Source organism: Salmo salar, chromosome ssa02 (assembly GCF_905237065.1).
Source record: "Salmo salar chromosome ssa02, Ssal_v3.1, whole genome shotgun sequence".
Classification (NCBI taxonomy): Eukaryota; Metazoa; Chordata; class Actinopteri; order Salmoniformes; family Salmonidae; genus Salmo; species Salmo salar.
The window spans coordinates 54,507,825-54,533,944 of record NC_059443.1 but is presented as its reverse complement, the minus strand read 5'-3'; the positions used below and the strand labels follow the sequence as shown (position 1 = coordinate 54,533,944).

The following is a 26,120-nucleotide window of genomic DNA, read 5'->3' as shown; positions in this document are numbered from 1 at the left end:
TACTGCAGGCCTACACTGGATGCCTGTAAGGCCAAACAAATAGGCTAAACTACCTAACTATGTATACACAGTATTCTGTAAAGGTTTCAGTTGGTTAAAAAAATCGATTTGAATGCAATTGATAGTTTCTTGATATCAATGAAGAATAGGCATATTTATTCAACTGAGAAAGGCATTGTTCACAATCCTGGTCTGGTTGTCTTATTTATTAGCATCATTTCACTGTCTGATGAAAACCTTGTAACTCAGTTTTTGCAAAGCAATAACTCCATGTGCTCTGAACATTTCATAACTCTAGGACCAACAACATTTACCCCAAATAGCGTCGGAAATGTCATAATTGTATGTTCGTTAATGGGAAAATATGGTCATTTTATCAATTTCCTGAAAAGTTTATGTTCTGGAGATGAGGTGCATTTGCTGATGGTGCTTATGAAGACATACAGCCTCAGCTACTTTGCTGCATGGCACTGACTGCCCACAATGGGAGTGGCAGCTTGCTTCTGTTCCCTCAGTTGCAGCTGCTGGCTTTACAATAGGAATCAATGAAAAGACGGGGAACATAAAAAGACTGTGAAATTGACAGAAATAGACTGAATCGGGCCAAGAAATCTGACAACTAGTTTGTTATACAGCAAGACGGCAAAGAAGAACGAATGAAAGAGGAGGCTTTGGGCAAAGAAAAGTCCCAACTCACAGTGCCAGGAGAGGAGAGGGTTAGACTGGAAACAGACGTGATGCATTCACTCTGGACTAGAGTGATGTGAAATATGTAGACATAGGGATCCTCACCATTCAAACTGCCTTTCTTACAGTGTGTGTGTGTGTGTCTGTCTGTGTCTGGGGAAGCGAGTGACTCATACAGTGCGTCTGACCCCTCTGTCTGTCTCAGCTATTCGCAGGGCTCTGGCAATTGTTACATCTGCAGCCTGTCAGCCTTTACTATCGTCGAGGGCCAATTGCAGAGACTGGGGAACCGAGAGCCTCTCCCTGACCCTGTAGCTTTTATAGTGTGTGTGTGTATATATATATATATATATATTCGGCTGCAAACTAAGATCCTTAAATTGGGTTGTTAGTAAAACCACAAAATCCAGTTAGTTCCTGGTTCTGCCCACCCACCCCAATGCTCTGTAATGTTGTCCTATAAGGGTGTGGCTCAGTATTGGTTTCTATGGGAAAGCCTGTGGCAATGGAACAGAGATTAATTGTTAAACCAAAGTGGTTTCTTTCATCCCACTATTTGACTTGTCTTCCAGTGAGTTCTTGTTGTTTCACCCATCTGCCAAAACAACACCAACCCCGGACATACTTTGTGTATGCAGCTCCAGGTACAGCTGTATACGCTGCCCATGGCACAGAGCAAAACAACCATGCAAGCCCACACACATACAGAGAGGCTAACAGACAGAGAGAAAAACAGACCAGCACACACACGTATACTCATGCTGAAGAAAAGGGTCATGGTGGTCAATTTCTGGCCTGGGTACGAAGTATTTAGTCCACCAAGACAACAACTATCATAGAAGCCTAGTGTGTAACCCCTTTACTACAGTAGCTTCTCTCGGTCATCGTTGTTCGGCAGTCTGGAAACGTGAGGCCACCTTTGACACACTGGAACACAATATCAAACGACAAATGAAATACTACAGAAATAACAATGCCACAGACACCAAACCCATTGAAACTTTAGATTGTAGACCATTACCTCAGTGTAGTCATTATGTATTGAGGGCACCATGCAACAACAACAAGCATATCCTCAGGTCATTACAGGTCTCTAGTGCAAAAGGCATATTTCTATGAAAATAACCTGTATGAATAAAGGTTAAATGGAAAAACAATATGGGGGTGTAGTGAGATCCCCAATGGGCTGGACAATTCTCTTCTCATCACTCATCTTGAAAAAAAAGTATACTTAAAAACTTGGGAATCAATCAATCCACCATCATTAACACAAGGGAAAAATCAAATGATTTATTATTGAAATATTGAGAAAAAATGAATTGGTACAATTTAAGGCCAAGTAGCAAACAATAATGCAGGCACTAGGGATGAAGGTGTGAGCATGCGGGTCTGGCAGAGGAGTTGTAGTCGTCGTCGTGTTTGTTTGTTTGTTTGTTTGTTTGTATTTGGTGTGGAAAAAAGAAAAACAATAAAAACCCATCGCCAGCATCAAGTGGACATACACAGTGGACACACCCAGTAGACTACTAGAGTGCAAAAACAAAGTGTGCGTCACTGAGATGGGCATGGGCTAAAGGATGGGCAGCCAGGACAGTACGTAATGGATGATGATATTAGGTTTAGTGGGCTGGAAGGAATGATGTGCTGCATCAGCTGCCAAAGGCTGCTTAGGAAAGGTACGTTACTAGGCAGTGGAGGCTACTGAGGGGAGGACGGCTCGTAAAAATGTCTGGAACAGAGCGAATGGAATGGCATCAAAAATAATGTCCGGAACAGAGAAAATGGAATGGCATCAAAAACATGGAAACCATGTGTTTGTTACCATTCCACTAATTCCGCTCCAGACATTACCACGAGCCCGTTCTCCCCAATTAAACTTCTTCAGGATCGGTGTCCTGTCCACGGGACAGTTGAGCTAACGTAGGTTAATGCGATTAGCATGAGGTTGTAAGTAACAAGAACATTTCCCAGGACATATCTTATATTGGCAGAAAGCTTACATTCTTGTTAATCTAACTGCACTGTCCAATTTACAGTAGCTATTACAGTGAAAGAATACCATGCTATTGTTTGAGGAGTGCACAATTTTCAACATGAAGTTATTCATAAACAAATTAGCCACATTTGGGCAGTCTTGATACAACATTTTGAACAGAAATGCAATGGTTCATTTGATCAGTCTAAAACTTTGCACATACACTGCTGCCATATAGTGGCCAAAATCTAAATTGCACATGGGCTGGAATAATACATTATGGCCTTTATATTGCATTTCAAAAGATGGTACAAAAAAAAATATAAACGAACAGTTGGTTTCTTTCTTTGTATTATCTTTTACCAGATCTATTGTGTTATATTCTCCTACATTCCTTTCACATTTCCTGAAACTTCAAAGTGTTTCCTTTCAAATGGTACCAAGAATATGCATATCCTTGCTTCAGGGCCTGAGCTACAGGCAGTTAGATTTGGGTATGTCATTTTAGGCGAAAATTGAAAAAAAGGGGCGGGGTTTTTAAGGTGCCACCAACTTCCTGTGTTGCCAGGATATGGGCACAAGTGTTCTATTTAAGGAGAGCTACCATCGCCGTTTTGATATGTGGACTGTGACGAATTTGTGCATATTGAATGTTACATGAATTGTGTAAATGTATCTATGGTATTTGTTGTACTATAATACATTTTGTCTTCGGTGGTATTAGATCCCAATTGTCTCGCTCTACCTAATAAACCGATCTTGGATGTAAGGTGGTCTATTCTCCTCCTTTAGGATGTTATTTTCCGAGTCTGAGGGGTGCAAACGCCCTCACTCCCCCTTCTGTTAACTTCAGGTAATTACATCCTGAGGTACACTCATGATTTTCCTTCACACACTTTATACTGTAAGCTTGACTATGGGCTTGAGTTTCATGCAAACAATATATAACCCAAACATTAACAAAGCAGACAATTTGACCAGCTTTGTTTGGATCAAAATCAAGTGGTGAAGAAACCAAAGTATGGCTGCGTCCTGATTCTTTACCCTTTTTAAAAAGCTTTGCACTTGCACACTTCCCGTCATGGATTTAACAAGATGAAATTCTCTCTAGCCAACGATTAAACCAATCCATTGCTTTTAAAGCCATTGATGTGTGCAAATGCAGACTTCGGGAGAAAGGTGGAGAATCGGGATGCAGCCCAAAGCAATTGCCACCACCACCTCCTCCGAAGTATTTCCAGCCACGTGAACAAACAGGCATTTAATCAGCAGTGGTTTGGCATCATACTAAGTGTGGCACAGAGATCCAACACACTCAAAATAATGTTCAAGTAAGATTAACATAAAAAAAAAAAGATTACACAATGAACTGTATACATGTCTACAGACTGCTCGGACATCTAAGTGTCTAATACTACAATATACAAACGCAAGGCCAAAAACAAATCCTGTTTGTGTACTGCTTAGTTAAGAACATACATTTAATTTAAATGTACTATATGACCATTAATATAAGAGCTACATGACTCCTCACTAACCGACAGACAGGCTACGGCCCAGTACCATTTCAGCCCCTAGCCACTTCTCGTAGCCTCCAGCCCTTTGGTGTTCTCAGAGCCTAAAGAACAGATATGGTGAAAGCTCTGCTTTTAGCCTATTTCGGAGGTTATATTCCCATATAACTTTGCCTACACCTTGGTTCTTTGGAATCTATCAACGCCAAAAGGTTCACTTTTAGACGAAGTAGCTGGGACCGAAATGGAAGCAGGCCTATAACCTATTATAAAAAAACTTTTTTCCCCCCTCCTCCTTCAATAGTGATTGGAGTACAAAGCTCAATGCATGACCACTTTCTGGAGCCCGAACCTGAAGACCAAACTCCCCTTAGGCGTTTCTCTCTAGATACATAAAACAACCCAACATTTAAAAAAACTAAATAATTTAAACTTTCACAAGGACAAAGCAATTGGTTGGTTTTTAAACTAGACATCATTATGAGACATAAAACAGAATGGGAACAAAACATATGTAAGAGCATTCTTCTGGGTCAACATCACAAGCATTACTGCAGTGCTCGCAAATACCCCAATCCCTCTGGCCTCGTTTAGCTGTCCTGCCTGCTCGTTATCCTCTCCTCGTTACTCGCAGGCAGTCTTTGTTCTTTAGACCAGTCGGATACAATTTGCAGTTCTCCATCCATATTGTCCATGACTGGAGCATAAGCCTTTAAAAATTCACAAAAAAAAATGGATGAACTCTCCATTTTCCAATCATGTAGTTTCCTCATTTAAAAGGAAGTTACATTCAGGTCAGGCAAAATTGGACAGTCACATTTCCATTGCGACCGGAATGTTCTGCCGTGGTGGGTCTTTGTGAGACTCGGGAGTGGACTCGACTACTTCCCTACGGGCCTCTTTTTCAAATGAACTCTGACGAAGCAGTGTTCCGCACGTAGCGATAAAAAGCATCGTTTGTGCATCGTGAACAGGACATGTACAGTGTACAACTTGACACGTACAAATCAACAAATGGCACTGGCGTTTACCCTGTGTGCCGCGTCATCGGATTAACACCTACTGAAACTACTGGCACTGTAGGTGTGCTTGAGATGATGCACTGCATCTCTTTCTGTGTCCAACTTAAACTATAGAACAATTCTATGGATATTGTTCCTGGAGACGAGAACCAGCACCTGGGTGTGAGTACTGGTTTTTTAATTGATCGGTCTTAAAACGCTGAAATACTATGGCTGCGTTTAGACAGGCAGCTCAATTCTCATCTTATTTTTACCAATCAAATCAACTCTGAAAAATATCTGATGTGAAAGGTCAAAAGGCCAATTAGTGTGTGGGGGGGGGAATCAGAATTGGGCTGCCTGTCTAAACACAGCCTATTTGGCAGGAGATTTGTACACCGGAGCAAAGATTAAGGTCATTGAGTGAGCCATTGGGTCCAGGCGCAGTGCAGGGTTTAAGTTCAATTTACTTGTACTGAGTTCAGCGGTGGTGACCACAAAGCGCTGTGGCCAAGCCAGCCTTGCTCTCAGCAGTTCTTGATGGGCTTGCGCCTCATGACAGGGCAATGACGTTCTTGCATGAGTCATGTGAATTGGACTTAAGTGCTCTCTCCTTAGGGACAGTGGAAGTGCTACTCCAGAGCAGTCTCTGGCCTAGTATGAAGTATGCATGTCATTGTCATCCCCTTCATATATAACCACAACTTCTGACATAAAAAAACATGCTTTGTCCAGTTCTTGTCTCTTGTGCAGCTTACTGAACACCTAAAAATGTATGTAAAACAATTAAAAGCAGCTAAATGTGCTAACAAGACATTCCACATTGCACTATGGCTATCAGCAAGTATGGATTGTGCGTAAATCCCAATTTTGGCAAAATACTGTTGTTTTCTTTCTGTGTGGGGAACGTGGTGTTGCGCTGTATGTTACTGTGCAACATCCCTATAACATTCACACAACGCAAGTGGTCTTGACAATGAATCCAGTCAAAAAGGATTAGGCTTTCAGCTCATAGTCCTGGCTCATGCCTGACCCAGATTTGATGGTAAAGACAATGAAAATCTGGACGCAGTGCGGCGCTCCGGACCAGCAGAAAGCGCTGTAGGTCCAGACACCACAGCCCAGTCAGTTCACCAAAAGGACATCCTCGTATGTTGTCGTTCTGAGGGAAGAAACAAAACACTTAACACGATAGCGCATACACATGTAGAAAAACAAACGTCTCTCAACCATGATAGAAAGGATAACAGTGAATGCATCTGTTATTGTCTGGTCATTGAAGTGGCCTCTACTGCTGATCATTCTACAGGGGAACATCCAACCCCATCAAGGCTAGTTGGAGCCATCACCATCAACTTACACCCGTCTGACTCCTTCAGATCTGCAAAGACTGAAGCGGTTAGGAGCTGGAGTGTGGATTCTGAACCCGGCCTTGACCTCTACCTTCAGTCTTGACCTGTGCCCTATGACCCACCTGTCACAGCAGCAGAAGAAGGAGCAGGGCGAGGTCTCGAGGCCCCGGAACATCCCCGAGCTGGGCGTGTCAGTGCACTCTGCGATGAAGGCGTGCAGGTCCGTAATGTGGTAGGGCTCCTGGGTTTGGTGCTGGAGGGACAGGAGAGGAGACATGCATCCATGTTTAGGTTACTCACTTCTGCATCTCAAATGGCACCCTATTCCCTATGTAGTGCACTACCATTGACCAGGGCACTACCTAGGGAATAGGGAGCCATTTGGGACACAACCACCGTGTGTACCGTGATCGGTTGGCTTTCACTAGGTTTTGTTGTTTGGAATTGGCTTCTGTTTGTACCGCTCGATATGAGCAGTGAACATGAATGTTCTTTATGAGGAATGCAACTCTAAATATGAATCTACATCCCACAAAATGTATTGTGTAAACCCAGCTATATGCCTCAACTCCAAATGAAAGTAAAAGACAAGCAGCAAATAAGAAATTATACAATGCTTATCTTTTACATTCATTTGTATTAGAGTCTGTTTAAAAGGGACACTTTGGGATCCTAGAGTCAGATGAACTTGTGGATACCATTTTTATGTCTATGCGTGCAGTTTGAAGGAAGTTGCTAACTAGAGTTAGCGCAATTGCTAAATAGCATTAGAGCAATGACTGGAAGTCCAGGGTAACTGCAAGCATGCTAGTAGATACTATTGTCTTCCAGTCATATTGCGGTAACGCAATATGGGAAACTACCTCTAACTTCCTTCATAGATAAAGGGCTATAAAGTCTCATTACTCTTGGCTGTACCTTGATCTCTGAAAATGCACATCGTTGAAGAACATTTTCAAATTAAATCACACTGCGGATGATGTTTTACTGTATTTTTTACACAGATCTGTGCTCTTTTGCCTGACGAAAATGTTGCCCTTTGATGTTACCTTGATGGTTTCGTACGCGCCGGTGATGAGGGCGATGAAGAGCGACAGTACCATGTAGATGAAGAGGGAGATGAAGGTGTACAGGTAGACCTGGCTGAACACCCACACCAGCGTGCTGCTCTCCTGCATCTCCGAGAAAGTCACAAACATGTCGTCGCCGTTGATCAGCGAGAACAGGCACTCTGACACCATGGAGAGAGAGCGGAACTGACAGAGGGCGAGAGAGAGGGAAACAGTTCAATTACATTTCATGTATTTCATAGCAGCTTACTGAATTGAATACGATAGGGAGAGAGACTGTTAAATTACACAAACAACCATGTGACTTAATATGACCTTCTCACTATATTGGTTCAAAATTATTCAGGATTCAGTACACATTTATTTTTTTACAAAATAAATCCCTTATGGCCATCTTACTGGCAAGGGCCAGTAAATATTGAACTATAATAATAGACAAATCACATGTTAATAACACAGTACGTCATTATTGTGCAAAATCCCAAAATGCACCATTGTGCATCATCACTGAAGCATATGGGGTGTCCCCCTCCAGATTCACTGTTTCCTTTTCAATCTATTTGCCGACCCGCTCCGTTATTGGCCTTCTTCTGTTAGCATGTCTGCCTGTGCTTCAAAATGGTGGCTGTCTGTACCTTGACGTGATAGGGCCCCAGCACGATCCAGCCGCAGAAGCAGTAGCCCAGGTAGATGACAGCCACACAGCTGCAGAACCGGATCACGTTGGGGAACGCAGCTCGCAAGGTCACAATCAGGATCTGAGAGGGAGAGCCAGGAGAGTGGTTGAATCACTGTCATCGTTAGTGTGTGTGTCTCTGTGTGTAGGCAACTTACATTGTACTTCTGGAAGAAGCTGAGGTAGCGAATGACTCCGACCCACACCAACAAGGTGGAAGTCCCCAACAGAATGCCACACTCATCATACGATGACAAATTCTGTATGGAGAGATATTCAACTCATAAATACCTCATGAGCTTAGCACAACAATCTTTATCATAACCCAAACAGATACTTTTTTGAGTGCCGATTTCAAATAATTTTTTTGCATTTTCCTCTGGGAAAAATAAAAGGTGTTCTATTCTACTCTGAGCAGTAGAGGAAAAAGTCCCCTAGAGGGGGACTGACCTTGGATTCGATGCCAATCTTGATGATGCTGCCGATGACAGTGAGGACGTCACTGATGATGAGCAGGATGTACCAGCCGTTGATGAATTCCATCCTTTCGTCCCAGCTTACTTTCCGGCCCAGGTTAGTCTTGAAGAACTCGACAAACTCCTGTTACACAGAGAGAGAGAGAGGAATGTGGGTGGCCCTACTGGAAAGACGAGTATTCACACCTTCTCAGATTTTGTGTTGCAGAACATTACTCTAAGAATGGAATCACTTCACAGAATACCAATCACCTCCCATCAATTAAAAAAAAAGAAATATATATTTTCTCCCCTTCTTCCACCCCACTCCCCAACCCTATAACAAGCAAACACATGCATCTACAGTTTGTTCTCCGATAATATATGCCATTTAGCAAACACTTTTCTCCAAAGTGACTTACAGCATGCATGCATACATTTTACGTATGAGTGGTCCCGGGGATCGAACCCATTATCCTGGCGTTGCAAGAGCCATGCTCTACCAACTGAGCTATAGAGGACCACCAGATTGGATGTTCCCCCTTTTCACCACTTTCTCTCTTCCTGCCCTCCACCTCCCAGTGACTTACGGCCTGTAGTATGATGCCGCGGAGTATGGAGCGGCCACACAGCAGCAGGGACAGTATACAAACGATCACCACCACCACGTCAAACGTTAGCCGCGTGTAGTTCTCCGCTGAGAGGGAGGGAAGGAAAGAGAGGAGTTAGTGGCTTTCATCAAGTAGAAGCATAGGAGTGAATACTTACTTCCACTTAAGTTAAACTTTCATGTTGACATCAATGCATGACCAAGTGAAAATTCTTATGAGGCATCTATAATGTCTTATGAGGTCAAATGAAGATGGTGAAAGGGGAGATTGCTTAGTGTTTACATAGTGTTTGTTTGTGGTAGAAGTTGTACCGGTTAATTTCTGTCTGGTCATTCTGTGTGTAGGTTTGTATTGACCCATGCAAATATAAATATATTTTGCCAACTCTCTTACCAGGTCTCCTCAACAAAAAAAAAATTATACAAAAAAAAAAGAGTTTACTACCTCGAGATTCTCCTGGGTTGTAATAATTAGGGCACACCGTATAAAAATATTTAGCAATGGAAGCAGTTCGGGTAGTCCCTACGTTTCAGTCCATTTCTCCTGTTTAGTGCTAAATTAATATTACCCTGGTGAAATAAATGTTTAATAAAAACAAAACGTCTATCTCACCGTGGCCTGAAACACTGGGGTCTTTACACTCCTTTATAAAAGCCTGGTTTTCCAGACTGATCCTCACTTTACCACTGTGAGCCTTGTTGTCCAGGACAATCTGTAGAATCCGATGGAAAGAACCACAGATCAGACATTCATACAGGTACCAGTAGCACTTGCTGTAAACGTTGGCAACAAAATGAAACATAAAAAAGTGGTGGACTCGTCAAGGGATAATTAACTCAGAAAAAATAAAAAAATAAAAATAAAAGTCCCTTTTTCAGGACCCGGTCTTTCAAAGATAATTTGTAAAAATCCAAATAACTTCACAGATCTTCATTGTAAAGGGTTTAAACACTGTTTCCCATGCTTGCTCAATGACCCATAAACAATTAATGAACATGCACCTTTGGAACGGGGGGCCAGCACAGGAAAAAAAAAAAAAAAAATGTATGAAATTGTATGAAATGTATGCATTCACTACTGTAAGTCGCTCTGGATAAGAGCGTCTGCTAAATGACTAAAATGTAAATGTAAATGGAACGGTCGTTAAGACATTAACAGATTACAGATGGTAGGATATTAAGGTCACAGTTATGAAAACTTAGGACACTAAAGAGGCCTTTCTACTGTCTGAAAAACCCCAAAAGAAAGATGCCCAGGGTCCCTGCTCGTCTGTGTGAACGTGCCTTAGGCATGCTGCAAGGAGGCATGAGGATTGCAGATGTGACCAGGGCAATAAATTGCAATGTCCGTACTGTGAGACGCCTAAGACAGCGCTACAGTGAAACGGGACGAACAGCTGATCGTCCTCGCAGTGGCAGACCACGTGTAACAACAACTGCACAGGATCGGTACAGCCGAACATCACGCAACAACAACTGCCTGAGTTACACAAGGAACGCACAATCCCTCCATCAGTGCTCAGACTGTCCGCAATAGGCTGAGAGAGGCTGGACTGAGGGCTTGTAGGCCTGTTGTAAGGCAGGTCCTCACCAGACACCACTGGCAACAATGTCGCCTATAGGCACAAACCCACCGTCGCTGGACAAGACAGGACTGGCAAAAAGTGCTCTTCACTGACGAGTCACGGTTGTGTCTCACCAGGGGTGATGGTCAGATTTGCGTTTATCGGCGAAGGAATGAGCGTTAGACGAAGGCCTGTACTCTGGAGCGGGATCGATTTGGAGGTGGAGGGTCCGTCATGGTCTGGGGCGGTGTGTCACAGCATCATTGGACTGTGCTTGTTGTCATTGCAGGCAATCTCAACGCTGTGCGTTACAGGGAAGACATCCTCCTCCCTCATGTGGTACCCTTCCTGCAGGCTCATCCTGACATGACCCTCCAGCATGACAATGCCACCAGCCATACTAGAGTTCTGTGTGTGATTTCCTGCAAGACAGGAATGTCAGGGTTCTGCCATGGCCAGTGAAGAATCCGGATCTCAATCCCATTGAGCACATCTGGTACCTGTTGGATTGGAGGGTGAGGGCTAGGGCCATTCCCCTCAGAAATGTCCGGTAACTTGCAGGTGCCTTGGTGGAAGAGTGAGGTAACATCTCACAGCAAGAACTGGCAACTCTGATGCAGTCCATGAGGAGGAGATGCACTGCAGTACTTTCTGCAGCTGGTGGCCACACCAGATACTGACTTTTGATTTTGACCCCCCTCCCCTTTGTTCAGGGACACATTATTAAATTTATGTTAGTTACATGTCTGTGGAACTTGTTCAGTTTGTGTCTCAGTTGTTGAATCTTATGTTCATACAAATATTTACACATGTTAAGTTTGCGGAAAATAAACGCAGTTGACAGTGAGAGGACATTTCCTTTTTTGCTGAGTTTATAACAAACAGGTCATAGCTTACCTATAATATACAGGCAATGAAAAGGTTTCCACAGCAACTACTACACACTAAACAGGTTACAATGAGCCACAGACTGGGTAGGACCATTTGCAGGAAGTGGTGGGGGAGGGAAGGGGGGTGGGACTCACCGTTATGAAGAAGGTGTAACAGTCAGGAATCTCGTTGTTGATGATGGTCTGAATGTTGATGGCCTTTAGTTGGAACTGTATCGTCACGTTTATGAGTCTAGACAACAAAGAGTGAAAAGAAAAAAAACAAGAGGGATATCAGGGTTGTGTCAAAGTGAAAGCAAAGAAGAGTTTTCAAACATTTTGCAACACAAAACAAAAATGTATGTTTCTTATTGGACAAGTACAGGTAGACCCTCCCCTTTTTTTGTTAGTTTTCCGTTTGGCGTCTAATGAAGATATCCCAAGGCTATAGGTAGTGTGTAAACAGTTTGGATGTGTGTGAGAGCGATACAAATGAACAGTTAGATACCACAAAGATGGATGTCCCATCTATCTTAGTTGTAGACCGACAAAAAACATGAGAGCCCGAAGTCATTTGAAAAGACATTTGAAAAATGAAGCCTTACTTGTGGAACTTGAGGGTAAAGTTCTTGTAGTCACTGCCGAAAGGCGCTCGAGGGACTGACAGAGGGTTAACCCCCACACAATCTAGTAACAGGACAGAGAGAGAAGTTAGTCATTTCAGGGGCTGTTAATGTTTTTCCTTATCCAAATAGAATTACACTGAAATAGACCATTACACTGAAATAAATGTCTGATCTAGTAGTTATATATCTATGGTTATTCTGTTCTGGTGATCATGTCAAGAGTCAAAGGGCAGGCCATTTCAATACCAGGTGATTTCTGTTGTTCAATGTGTTTTCCCTTTAGTCAGTAGTATTGTCCCAAGTGTCAGCTCATATAAGGAAGTGGGGCTTCCTACTACTTTCACATGATTGGGGAACAATACAGTATTTACACATGTTTAGTCAATACAAATTATACAGTTACAATGGATTGTTACTGAAAAGATGACATGGTACTGGAAATAAGCAGCTTAGCAACTCTTTGGGTAGGAAATGAAATAACTTAACTTCAGGCTAGACAAGGCGGGGGCATAGAGCACTGGTGAATCATCAAACTTGGCCCTGTAAAGCCACAAGTCGTGCAGGCTTTTGTTCAAATCCGGCACAAAACTCACCCTTTTTCAACCAGTCAACTAATCATCAAAAGCATGATAAGCCAAATCAGGTGTTTTAATGCTGGAACAGAACTACATTTAAGCTGAGTCCCAAATGGCACCACATTCCCACTCCATAGGGTGCCATTTGGGAAGCGCCAACACTGTGTAGCTCTAGTACCAGGGTTGGTGACCACTGGCATAATGCAAGAAAGTAGATCTATGTACCTGTGATAACATGAGGGTCAATGTTGAAGGTATCATTGGCGGGATCGATGCTGCCCTTCTTGTAGTACTGCTGGCAGAGAGAGAGGGCACTCCCGTTCACCCCGACCCCATAGACGTACGCATAGCGTCCCACCGTGGTCTCGGGTAGCACCAAATACTGTGAGGGAGGAGGAAGGGTACGAAGATGGAGAATAAGGCCCTGCTCTAATATTTAAAAAATAATTCATCCCCCTTTCCTCCCTAATTTGAGGTAATCAGTGTTCTGTATGAGGATTTGATTAGTGAACGTTTCTACACTACCTCTTTCGCCAATCAAACTCGCTCAGATCTGTGATTACTTCAAAATGATGCAGGAAGGAAAGGATACATTCTAAATACTCAAACAGGGCCTAAGAGTTGGAGACTTTTAGTTGAAAGTAGAGGATGAAATTATGAAGGGGGCGAGATGTGGTACTTCTTTGCGCTGCATGTTTACATACCAGTCTGTATGACGGGTCATGTACATTAGGCACCAAACGGAGAGATTCTGAAACCCTCATTAACATTTTCCTTTTAAATACATTTTCTGTTGCATGCCCGAATGAACATGACCCAGGTGTCGTTAGTGACTGTTACCTGGTCTACGGCGTAGAAGATGTGTTCGTAGACGTCGCTCTGTCTGTACACGGCCAACGTGTCGTCGGAGCCCTCGTCATAGTCCTTCAAGAAGATGTGCTTAAAGGACATGGTGTTCTCCTCCTTGAACGTCACCACCATCTGGTTGCTGAGGCCAAAGAACACCAGCTGATGGACGGAGGGAGGGAAGTAGGGATTCAGGTGTTTTATTGAAAGAAAGTGACTGTTCACAACTATAACATAACCCTTTTTGCTCTTAGGGAAATTATAGAAGTTATTGTTGTAAAGATTGTCGGTCCATATTTAAAAACATCCGATGCACAGACATCCTATCCACCAATAGGAACGGTGCATATGAAACAAGGTGTCAGTTGTTATGGACTTCAGGATTGTTGGTCCTGCCATAAAACCCGAGCTTTGCCATGAGGGCGTTTAAAATGTGTTGTGCATACACTCAAAGTGCATATGAAACTAAATGTGTGTAGTTACCTGCACCGTGACAATGATAATCTTGAGCAGCTGCAGGCCCAGTTTGAAGGGCTTGCGGCCCTTGGCGTGGAACTTGTCACAGGGGCTCATGAAGAAGTACTTGAGCTTCCTGCGCAGGGCCTCCTCTTCCTGCTCTGCCCCCAGCCAACCCCCCGCCGTTGCCGTGGGCAACCGGGGGTTGCCATGGCTGTGTCTGTGGTGAACATGCTTGTCGCTGCTGTCGCTGGAGCCGTAGCCGTGAGGAGACACAGAGGAAACCAACCTCTCCTTCTCTGGAGAGACAGATAGAGAGCGAGGGAAGAAAAAAAACATGTTAGCAGCGATAGAAGGATAGTGAGAGTGACTAATATGGCCTATCAAAGAAACAGCAATGTAATCTGCAATAGGGCGCCACAATGACACTCTATATTAGTGCCATTTCCTCTGTGAGCACCGACACGGTTTTCCCAGTGTATGTGGTTTTGAACCGTTGACACCGTTTCTTACTGATGAATAGGCTACGTGTCGTAATGTTACCCTTCAGTGAGTGACAGCTCTTGTACTAGCTTGGGCAGCTTTCATTCATTACATTTCCTAATCTCCCTCGCCTCATATAGTCATCCTTCATCACGTCTCTATCTAGTAAAACCCTGGGAGGTGACACAGGCCAGCTTATTAAAACAACAGCCAGATCAGAGACCCTGGGCTGGGCCGGGCGAGACAGACAGCCTCCCTGGAGGAAGAGAAGCGGGTGACTGGTGTGCTATAGCTGGCGGCTCCGCCACTCAAGGCTGACAGAAACACACCACTGGAGATGGCTGGAAGACACAGAAAGACTCCAGGGATGGTCGGGCTAATGCTACGCTAATACACCCGTCTGACTTGGTAGTAATTTATCAGAGGAGCAGAGCTTCGAGGTGCGATGCTACACATTTTGATTGTCGTTGATAACATAAACCATAAAGGTGTAGTAAAAACCTATATCACTGCACAGTCAGTGGAGACCGCTGGTGAAAGCTTAATTCAACCTCAGAGTTGACCAAACAAACATGTGACAATAACAGACTTGGAAGGAAAATCTGGACTATATAGTTAGTGGGTAAAAGAGCTAGTTCAGCAGTAATGGAGAAAAAGGAAGTTGAACTTGGAAATTAACTGCTGTCAACTCTTGGGTCACCTCACATCTGGTAAACAGGATGTGAGTTTACCAGAACTCGAAGACCCAGACATGAAGACACAAAATCTGGTCTGACGGAAGTAGAAGAGATTATCATTGATGTGTGTGTGTGTGTGTGTGTGTGTGTGTGTGTGTGTGTGGCAAGGGTGATCAATGTTTACCTATAGTAAGCCATCCACAATAATCACCTGCATATGTAACGATCTTTAGTTCGGCCAAGTGAATGAGAGAAGCCTATCTAGCGGGGGGTGACCTACCTACATTATATCAACTTGCACACACAGAACCTTGTAAAGGTCAAACACTCACAGACATGACAGCAGTTGCGTGACTCATCCTGTCAAAAACAATTCAGACCTGTGCTGAAAGAATTTCACTTTGTAACATTTCGTGCCAGCAATAGGAGCCCAAGTCAAGAAATTGACAGATCTTGATGGGGCATTCGTCAAAACAAAATTGCAGATGATGTCGGCTTGTTGCCGAGCCGCACTAAGAGATAGAGTCAATCAAACTGAATAAATCCGCTGAAAGATCCTGCTGTTCCGGTTCAGGGCAGTCAATGGTGTGTTAGAGAAGGCTTAATAGACAGCCCTGCACCTTGTCCGTCAGTCATAGTCAGCACTGTGACCATCAGTCTGCCAGCATCTCTATCACTACAACAGATCAGCAGCTATCAGTCTGCACTGGGCCACCCAGGGAGAGCAGGCTACACTATGTAACCTCATTGGAACCAGTAAACAAGCAAAGCTGCTCCTCGTCTCTGTCAACTCTTAACTCTCTTGGACTATTTCCATTTCCTCCTGTGGCAAGAGGACATGGTTATGAGGTGGACTTTTTGTTATTGTTATTTTTTTTACTTTACTGTTTCTTAGTCTCAAAATGATTTACTTGCACTTTATAGAACGCTACATTGTAGCTGGTCCAATCAGATAACCTGGCACATGTTAGCCCTATGGTAGCCTCACCAGCTGACAGTGATTATTTCCTGTAACAAATTCTGCATCAGCCTATAAAAGATCTTGGATATAAAGTCTAACAACATTTGTTTAAAAATATATCAACCCTGGACACCAGAGGGATATTTAAACCTATAAATTCAAGGTTTACTTTTGTTCCATTGGTGTGTAACAATGTTATGTTCCAATATTGCATTGATGCATCTTTGACTAGTACTAACAGACAAAATGTTCAAGTTTTCCAGTTTTTGCTTATTACCATTGCTTCCATGTGGCACACACTGCTAAAGTGGTTGACTCTAAATCGATAATACACTTTAACCATGGGTTCGAGCCCCCCCTCGCATCAAGCTTTTTTGCTGTGGAAATCTTTTTTTATAAATAAACTGTCCTTGATGCAAAACACATGTGACGAAGTGCATGATTATAATAATAAGGGCTGTCTCCGAAATGTTTTATTTCTTTAAATAAAAAAATTGGTCGACCAAGAGTAATCTGTTCTTTCGACCAATCGATTGGTCGAAATTTTAAAACGTGTATCTTTCCATACGTTTTAATAAAATTAACTTTATGTAGGCTACTGAGCTTGTCTGACGCTTTAAGCACTGCAATTAAAAATGAAGACACACAAATTACTAAAGAGGGAGCCAGAGATCAATATAGCCTAACCAGAAAAAAAAAGAGAAAAAAACAGTTCTAGACCATCCTCCTCCTGCTGCCCGCTGCTGCTGGCCCTCGCAGATTCTGCCATTATGCTCCTGAAGTTGCCAGTAATAGGCTACACCAGCGGTCAGCAACCTTTCCCATTTGGAGTGCCAAGTTATCCTACCATTTCTACTAATCTGCATGCCAGTTATGATTTTCATATGCACATTTTTGTGGAACAGTTTAATTTCATTTTTAATAAATAACTCCATATCTCAAAATCAATGTCATGTGGTTAATCAAAATTCTAAATGAAAATTATGCAAATCTAAAAGTAACTTCTATTGCCAATATGTAAAAATAGCCTACATAAAGCCAACAATTAAAACATTGCAGACCGCAGGTAGAAAATATCCTGATGGAAGTAAATATCCTATAAATCAAATTGGCTACAAATTGGCTTGCAACAGTGTACTAAATATTCTGGGTCCTCAGAGTTTCCTGCCAGTGAGCTTCAAACAGACAGACACAGCTGAAGGCCATTTTGAAAAAGGGATAAGAAGTAATTAGGTAGGCCTATTTTATGATGTTTCCACAGGATCAGAGCATGGCATTTTTTCCCCTTTCATGCTGAGAAATATCAAAAAGGGAGAGAGCTGGAAAGATTTGACAAATAGGCTACGTTGAGGAACAATTGTCACGCTCAATGGATGTAAAAAAAATTAAATTCTTGTTTACTTGCTGTTTGAGGCAAAGAAAAAATTACTTTGAGAAGCTCCACAGTGATGGTAACATTTTACATTTTACATTTTAGTCATTTAGCAGACGCTCTTATCCAGAGCGACTTACAAATTGGTGCATTCACCTATAATATCCAGTGGAACAACCACTTTACAATAGTGCATCTAAATCTTTTAAGGGGGGGGTTAGAAGGATTACTTTATCCGATCCCAGGTATTCCTTGAAGAGGTGGGGTTTCAGGTGTCTCCGGAAGGTGGTGTTTGACTCCGCTGTCCTGGCGTCGTGGTAAGTTAAAACAATCAGAATTGACTACTCGTAAATGGAATGAAATAAACCCAAACTTTTTTCCCTCACAAGCGTAGCCTAGGTTGTGCGTTCTGCAAACAACGTGTCCACTACTGCATTAAAAGAAATGACAATAACCAAACAAGCATTGTAGATCAGAAATTATGGGAATTAATGGTAAATGTACTACTGGTGATACTGGTGTTTTTACCTTTATTTAACTAGGCAAGTCAGTTAAGAACAAATTCTTATTTACAATGACGGCCTAGGACCAGTGGGTTACCTGCCTTGTTCAGGGGCAGAACAACAGATTTTTACATTGTCAGCTCGGCGATTCGATCTAGCAACCTTTCGGTTACTGGCCCAACGCTCTAACCACTAGGCTACCTGCTAACGTGTGCCATCCCCGCAGCCTCAAAATTGGATTAGTCCACTCAGACTGGCTTGAATCAGACGCGTCTCTTCTGCCATAATTTGTTTTTAAATATTTGCCACTGCTCGACCAAACAATCACCCAGTCGACTAAATGGTGTCAGCCCTAACAGTAATGCACAGAAAACGTTGTACATGTAAGTGTTGCCTACATAAGAAATTAAGTGATGTTTTTGATCTAACAGTAACGTTAAACTACAGTGTATTCGAAAAGTATTCAGACCCTTTGACTTTTTCCACATTACAGCCTTATTCTAAAATGAATTGAATTGTATTGTTCCCTCAATCTACACACAGTACCCCATAATAACAAAGCAAAAGCAGGTTTATTGAATTTTTTGCAAAATATAAAATAAAAACATTTAAAATGTCACATTTACACAAGTATTCAGACCCTTCACTCAGTACTTTGTTGAAGCACCTTTGGCAGCGATTACAGCCCAGAGTCTTCTTGGGTATGATGCTACAAGGTTGGCACACCTGTATTTGGGGAGTTTCTCCCCTTCTTCTCCGCAGATCCTCTCAAGTTCTGTCAGGTTGGATGAGGAGCGTCACTGCACAGCTATTTTCAAGGCCCCTCCAGAGATCTTAGATTGGGTTCAAGTCCGAGCTCTGGCTGGGCCACTCAAGGACATTCAGAGACTTGTCCCGAAGCCACTCTTGCATTGTCTTGGCTGTGTGCTTAAGACATTGTCCTGTTGGAAGGTGAACCGTCGCCCAGTTTGAGGTCCTGAGTGCTCTGGAGCAGATTCTCTCTGTACTTTGCTCTGTTCATCTTTCCCACGATCCTGACTAGTCTCCAAGTCCCTGCCGCTGAAAAACATCCCCACAGCATGATGCTGCCACCACCATGCTTCACCGTAGGGATGGTGCCAGGTTTCCTCCAGACGTGACACTTGGCATTCAGGCCAAAGAGTTCAATCTTGGTTTCATCAGACCAGAGAATCTTGTTTCTCATGGTCTGAGGTACATTTTGGCAAACTCCAAGCAGGCTGTAATGTGCCTTTTACTGAGGAGTGGCTTCCGTGTGGCCTCTCTACCACAAAGGCCTGATTAGTGGAGTGCTGCAGAGATGGTTGTCCTTCTGGAAGGTTCTCCTATCTCCACAGAGGAACTCTAGAGCTCTGTCAAAGTGACCATCTGGTTCTTGGTCACCTCCCTGACCAAGACCCTTCTCCCCTTGATTGCTCAGTTTGGCCAGGCAGCTCTAGGAAGAGTGTTGGTGGTTCCAAACATCTTCCAGTTAAGAATGTTGGAGGCCAATGTGTTCTTGGAGACCTTCAATGCTGCAGAAATGTTCTGGTACCCGTCCTCAGATCTGTGCCTCCACACAATCCTGTCTCGGGGTTCTACAGACAAATCCTTCGAACTCATGGCTTGGTTTTTGCTCTGACAACTGTGGGACCTTAGACAGGTGTGTGCCTTTCCAAATCATGTCCAATCAATTCTATTTACCACAGGTGGATGCCGCCAGTTTTCGCTTTGTCATTATGGGGCACTGTGTTTAGATTGATGAGGATTTTTTTAAAATTTAATCCATTTTAGCATAAGGCTGTAACGTAACAAAATGTGGAAAAATTCAAGGGGTCTGAACACTTTCCGAATGCACTGTACGCTATTATAGTCGGTATGTTAGGCCAATGTAGAATAGTAATGAATCATTAAGTGATCTTGAGAGACATTGTTTTAGCTTTTATGGATTTCGTTTTAAACAAGCACCATTCTGAGAATTAGCGAAGTATGGCTCTGGTGCACTCCAGCAGATCTACGCCCCTGTATTGCAGTAGCCTATAAGTCAGGCTGCAAGAGGGGCTCCAAGAAGCTCCTCATTAAATATATTTAGAATCTTCATTTCTAATGTTTTAGCCGAACCTCTCGCCAACATACAATTTTTAAATAAATACCTGTAATTCACAAGGAATTTTCAAAGGAAAAATGTATACCTCAACTGGGATTTGAACATCGCAAACCGCAAAAATGACCAGAAACCTGGCTCGCAACACTGTGGGCTATTTGTCCACTTTAACTTTTGTACGTGTTTTTGTAACTTTGATTAGCGGATGGTGCCGTGTGACTTCTGTTAAAGGACACTCATGAAAAAGTGTTCGGTCACGTCAGAGAGGAAGAGGCAAAGCGAGAGGGTTTACGCCGCGCAAAATCTGTACACATAAGCAGATCATTAATATTTAAGCAAGTGAGGAGTTTTTGTATGAGGGGGAAAATAAGAACGTTGAATTTAGTCAAGACATTTTTTTATTGCAATTTAGATACATGAGGCTTATTTGATCTAACAGAAGATTCATAATGCTTACAGGTTACTCATAGAAGTGTGATGCACATGACATTCCGGCAACTTTGAGAAAAAAAACACTTTATATCGGTGTTGTTAAGGTTGCACATTTTGGGGAATATTCAGAGGTGGAAAGTTTGTGGTAATTAATGGGAATATATGCAAATTAATATTAATACCATTTAAATGTAGATGTTTTTTTCATTGGCTATATTTACCATATCATATGGAGACAGAAACATCAACCTTTTACCTTATCATAAGTAGACATAATTGCAAATGATGAAATCCTTCCAATAGAAAAAAATTATAAATATTTGAATTTTTATTAAATGAGTTGACTCTTCACATGGGATGATTTCACTGAACAACAAAAGAAATGGAATATTGAATGATCCAATGATCCATTGCATCTCCCAAAAACATTTAACATACATCTGTAAAATGATAGTCTAGACACTAAAGCTTAGGTTGTCTTCCTCTCAGGCTTCCATGTCGTCGCCCTGGACCTCCTCAATGTCCACCTCTTTAACATCAGACTGAGGCCTCATCTTCACTGTCACTTTCCAACCTTGTTGAGGATGGCTCGTTGTCAGGCTCAAAAAGCCTCATATTTGCCCAGATGACCACCAATTTTTCAACCCTTGTATTGTTCAGCCTGTTGCGTGCTTTGGTGTGTGTGTTCCCAAACAAGGACCAGTTGCGCTCTGAGACGGCTGATGTTGGTGGGATTTGGAGGATGATGGAGGCAACAGGAGAAAGAGCCTCAGATCCACAAAGTCCCTTCCACCAGGTGGCTGATGAGACATGTTGGCACGACTTGCATATTGCATCCACATCCCAAAGCCCTTGCTTGACTTCCAAGAACCTTAGCCTCATCCAGGCCAAGGTGGCGAGACACGGTAGTGATGACACCATAGGCCTTGTTGATCTCTGCACCAGACAGGATGTTCTTGCCAGCATACTTGGGGTCCAACTTGTATGCTGCAGCATGTATGGGTTTCAGGCAGAAGTCTTCACGCTTTTTGATGTGTTTTAAAACTGCAGTTTCCTCTGCTTGGAGCAACAGTGAAGTGGGAAGGGCAGTACGGATTTCTTCTCTTACATCTGCAAGCAGAGTGTGAACATCAGACAGGATGGCATTGTCTCTCTCAATCCATGCAATAGCTACTGCTTTAGGTTTCAGGAGTTGCAGGCTGCTTACCACTCTCTCCCAAAATACATCATCCAGGAGGATCCTCTTGATGGGGCTGTCCATATCGGCAGACTGTAATATGGACATTTCTTGGAGACTCCTTTCCCTCCAGGAGACTGTCAAACATGATGACAACACCACACCAACGGGTGTTGCTGGGCAGCTTCAATGTGGTGCTCTTATTCTTCTCACTTTGCTTGGTGAGGTAGATTGCTGCTGTAACTTGATGACCCTTCACATACCTAACCATTTCCTCGGCTCTCTTGTAGAGTATATCCATTGTTTTTAGTGCCATGATGTCCTTGAGGTGAAGATTCAATGCATGAACAACAATGGGTGTGATGTGAGGGTAGGACTCTTCCACTTTAGACCAAGCAGCCTTCATGTTCGCAGCATTGTCTGTCACCAGTGCAAAAACCTTCTGTGGTCCAAGGTCATTGATGACAGCCTTCAGCTTATCTGCAATGTAGAGACCGGTGTGTCTGTTGTCCCTTGTGTCTGTGCTCTTGTAGAATAATGGTTGATGGGTGGAGATTATGTAGTTAATTATTCCTTGCCAATGAACATTCTACCACCCATCAGAGATGATTGCAATGCAGTCAGCTTTCTCTATGATTTGCTTGACCTTGACTTGAACTCTGCATCCAGACAATGAGTAGATAAAGCATGCCTGGTTGGAGGGGTGTATGCTGGGCGAAGAACATTCAGAAATCTATTCCAATACACATTGCATGTGAGCGTCAGAGGTGAACCAGTTGCATACACAGCTCGAACAAGACATTCCATCAGCATCTCTGACTACGTTCCTCCATTGAGTCAAAAAAAACTTCTGATTCCAGGACCATGAGCTGTTGCTATCGATAAGGTGTCTGATTCATCATTTTCACCTCAAATAGAAGTAGAGGGACTTTTGTCAGAGGTTGCTTGTTGTGAGCACTGAGAGAACATTATGCACTTGGCCAGATGATTCTGCATCTTTGTTGCATTCTTCACATATGATTTGCAAATGTACACAGCTTTACCATCTACATTAGTTGCAGTGAAATGTCTCCACACATCATATAGGGCAGTTGCATTTTCCTGTAAAGATTAGAAAAAAATGAGTAATAAAAACAACAAATACAATTCCATGTACAGATAAATAGTTAGATTAAACAACTCCTTTGTAAGATAAATGTTTTAAAATTAAACATGTATGGAAACAGGTGAATTAACACCCCTCAGTTAGCAGGCTCAAGCAAGCTAAAACCCACATGGTAACAAAAACTAACTAGCAGAAATTGTTAACAAGTTAGAAATTATTTAAACACACTTTGCTGTAAGCTGCTATTTACTGGTTAACAAAAAATTGTGTTTGTCATATAAAATATATTCACCCCACCCAGTATTATAATCAAATCTTACCAGAAGGTATGTAGTCCTTGGCTCAGACAGTGTAGTAGTGTGGGCTCAATAGCATCTCATCAGTGAGAATCAGCTGTACATGTGATGGAAGAGTGCACTGCACATGTGATGGATGAATGCACTGTGCATGCAGAGGGTTGAAATTCCATTGAATTAGGGATAGTTTAATCAAAATATGCCGCAAGACCTAGAATTGCCTTATGTGTATCCCACAAAAAAGGTTCACTGTTATAAGCTAACTCTTTTGATGAATATAAGCAAAATCCCCCAAATTCCAGGGCTTAACATCCCATGGAAAAAGTCCAACCATTTGCAACCCACAAATTAAGTACTGTAAACAATGAGTCAAAAGTATACTACGGCATGAGAAAAAAAAAAAGTACTGACTGCTTACAAGAAAATTTCTAAACCCCTGACCCACACACAGTGAAGTGCAGAAGTGAAAGCCTATGTCCACAGTCATATGGGCACCGTAGACTACGACATGTGAGAGGAAGTTAAGAAACTAGATGTTGGGTGGTTATCACAGAGTATGGTAGATGGAGAACCTGGGTCTGGTTTAAAATGTAGCAGACATGCTATGGTGGTAGGAGGGAGCAAGAGTAGTCAGTCTTCGGAGTCCTGGAGGGGGCTCATGAAACAGTTTGTTTCTTTCAGCTTCCAACGCTCTAGAATTTTAACGGAATCCTTGGGACGTCCAACTAATAATTTAAAATGGTTGTGGTAGGGGCTAGTGTTTAGGGTAGAGGCGTCCCAGGGATCCCGGATAGCACTATCCCTGGAATTTAGGAAAAATTGCTTGAATCAAGACTCATGAGAATTGAAGTACAGCATTGAATGCAATGGCGGGATAGAATAGAACAAATTCAAGGCTACAATTTTCCTTGCTGAAAGTGGCCATCAGGTATAATTTCCTACCCCAAACTTTACAAGTGCAAACTGTTATTAGCGAATTCTGTCAGCATCAGGTCAACATAAAGCGAACTCTTTGCCTATTTCATCCAGAATGTCTGTGGGTGAGAGTGGGGTATGTTGAGCCAAAGGGTACGTTTGCCAACCCTTGTTTCTAGGAAACCATACACAAAATGTATAATTTGACCAAATATTTAGGGAGAAGTCATGATTTCATTGAGTCTGTGGAGGAAGAAACCACATGGAAAGTGGTAAGCAAGTTAGGTCCAACAATTCAAATGAATTTATTGTGCTAGAGGTTTCATGATGCTTGCATATAAACCAAAGCAGATCATTTAAAGATTGTTCTATAGATCACTTGGGGTCTCTATTAGCGTCAACACGAGGCTCTAAACCTAGCATGAAAGTACATCCTTGTAGTTATGTTTGCTTGTAGTTCTGTTTGGGGTAAGTTGAGCCAGTGGCAATGGGGTAAGTTGAGCCAATGGCAAGTTAATCAAATTGAAGTGTTTTCTTCCTAGGTGTAATGCAATACATTATTGCTAGGATATGAGGCAACACCAGGGCCTGGCTTATATTAAAAGTGTTTAAAATATACAGTGTTTGTTAGGTGATAATACTGTGTTAAAAGATGAGTAAAATGATTAAAAGACAAAGGGATTGTGATTGTTTTGTGTTTGGGAAATATGGACATGGTTTGAAAAAGGTAGTGATAATATGTAGGCGGCTCAACTTACCGTGTGAATGGATAGCATAACGTCACTAGTTTCTATTGGAAATACGACATCATTCAGGATTCAGGAATAGCATACACACAAAGACTCATATTGCACACATCAAAGCTGCGTGACTTGCCCAGAAACAGCGATCACATGATTAAAACCAAAACATATTGTGGATAACTGACTAAATATGGTGGATGGTTTTGTACACATTTATGCAATAACGCTTCTTCCAGTCAGTGTTTGGAAAGATTGTAACAAAACATTATTGATGCTGCTGCGTCAACCTCATACAATGTTACCGTGTTGCACAATGTTACTATGTTATACAATGTTACTTACGCATTTATTCACGATTAATCACCATTCAATTTGTACCTAGAATGAGATGTATGTTTTATGGAGATGATTGGCATGACAGCCCACTGTAGAGCTACGTTACACAAGTCGAATATACTCAGGGCCCTCCTTTCAATGGAAGGCATGCAACAATATAACCATTTAAAAACACGCAAAGTAACATGTCAGAAAATTCGTGAAAATGACTTGTAAACAACTCAACATACCTGAACTGGCGCCGCCTTGGTTGCAACTGCCGCTTGCTGTAGCCATGTAAACGTTTTGAAACTAATAAATAAATATGCGACATAAAATCTGAACCGTCTCAGAATAAACAATGGCAAATAAAAGCTGTTATAAAACGCGACTATATTGTTGGCGTGAAGTTAACTGTCCCGGGAAGATAGCCATGAGGACGACGTTTTTCAGTGTGTTCTGTAATTACCGTACAGGTTCAACACCGGGACAAGACATAACTCACTTCCTCAGACGAGATCACGTGACTCATGTGTCATCATGTGACGGTGGCGCTTGTTCTCGTCTCAATTCGAAGGGCTTTATTGGCATGGGGAACATGTTCACAGTGCAAAAGCAAGCGAAATAGATAATAAAACAAAAGTGAAATAAACAATAAAAAAATGAACAGTTAAACTTTAGACTCATAAAAGTTCAAACAGAATAAATATATTTCAAATGTCGTATTATGTCTATATACAGTGTTGTAACGATGTGCAAATAG

General features: G+C 42.3%; 1 protein-coding gene across 2 annotated transcripts; it reads right to left on the bottom strand.

Moving 5' to 3' along the window:
• Positions 1–1,963: 1,963 nt before the first annotated feature.
• LOC106588379 (mucolipin-1) lies at positions 1,964–25,890 on the bottom strand. 2 transcript variants are annotated; one of them, XM_045706086.1, is made up of 15 exons: positions 25,609–25,875; positions 25,385–25,420; positions 14,305–14,576; positions 13,816–13,983; positions 13,201–13,357; positions 12,380–12,461; positions 11,931–12,027; positions 9,954–10,053; positions 9,321–9,427; positions 8,726–8,875; positions 8,434–8,535; positions 8,235–8,357; positions 7,579–7,785; positions 6,652–6,782; positions 1,964–6,339 (listed from the first exon to the last, which is right to left on the bottom strand). In XM_045706086.1, exons 2-15 carry the CDS (start codon positions 25,386–25,388, stop codon positions 6,303–6,305), a joined length of 1,737 nt encoding a protein of 578 aa, XP_045562042.1. In that variant the 5' UTR covers positions 25,389–25,420; positions 25,609–25,875; the 3' UTR covers positions 1,964–6,302. The 2 variants fall into 2 exon arrangements, with proteins under 2 accessions (XP_045562042.1, XP_014032773.1); XM_014177298.2 differs by lacking the exon at positions 25,385–25,420 and having other exon boundaries at positions 25,609–25,890.
• Positions 25,891–26,120: the final 230 nt, after the last annotated feature.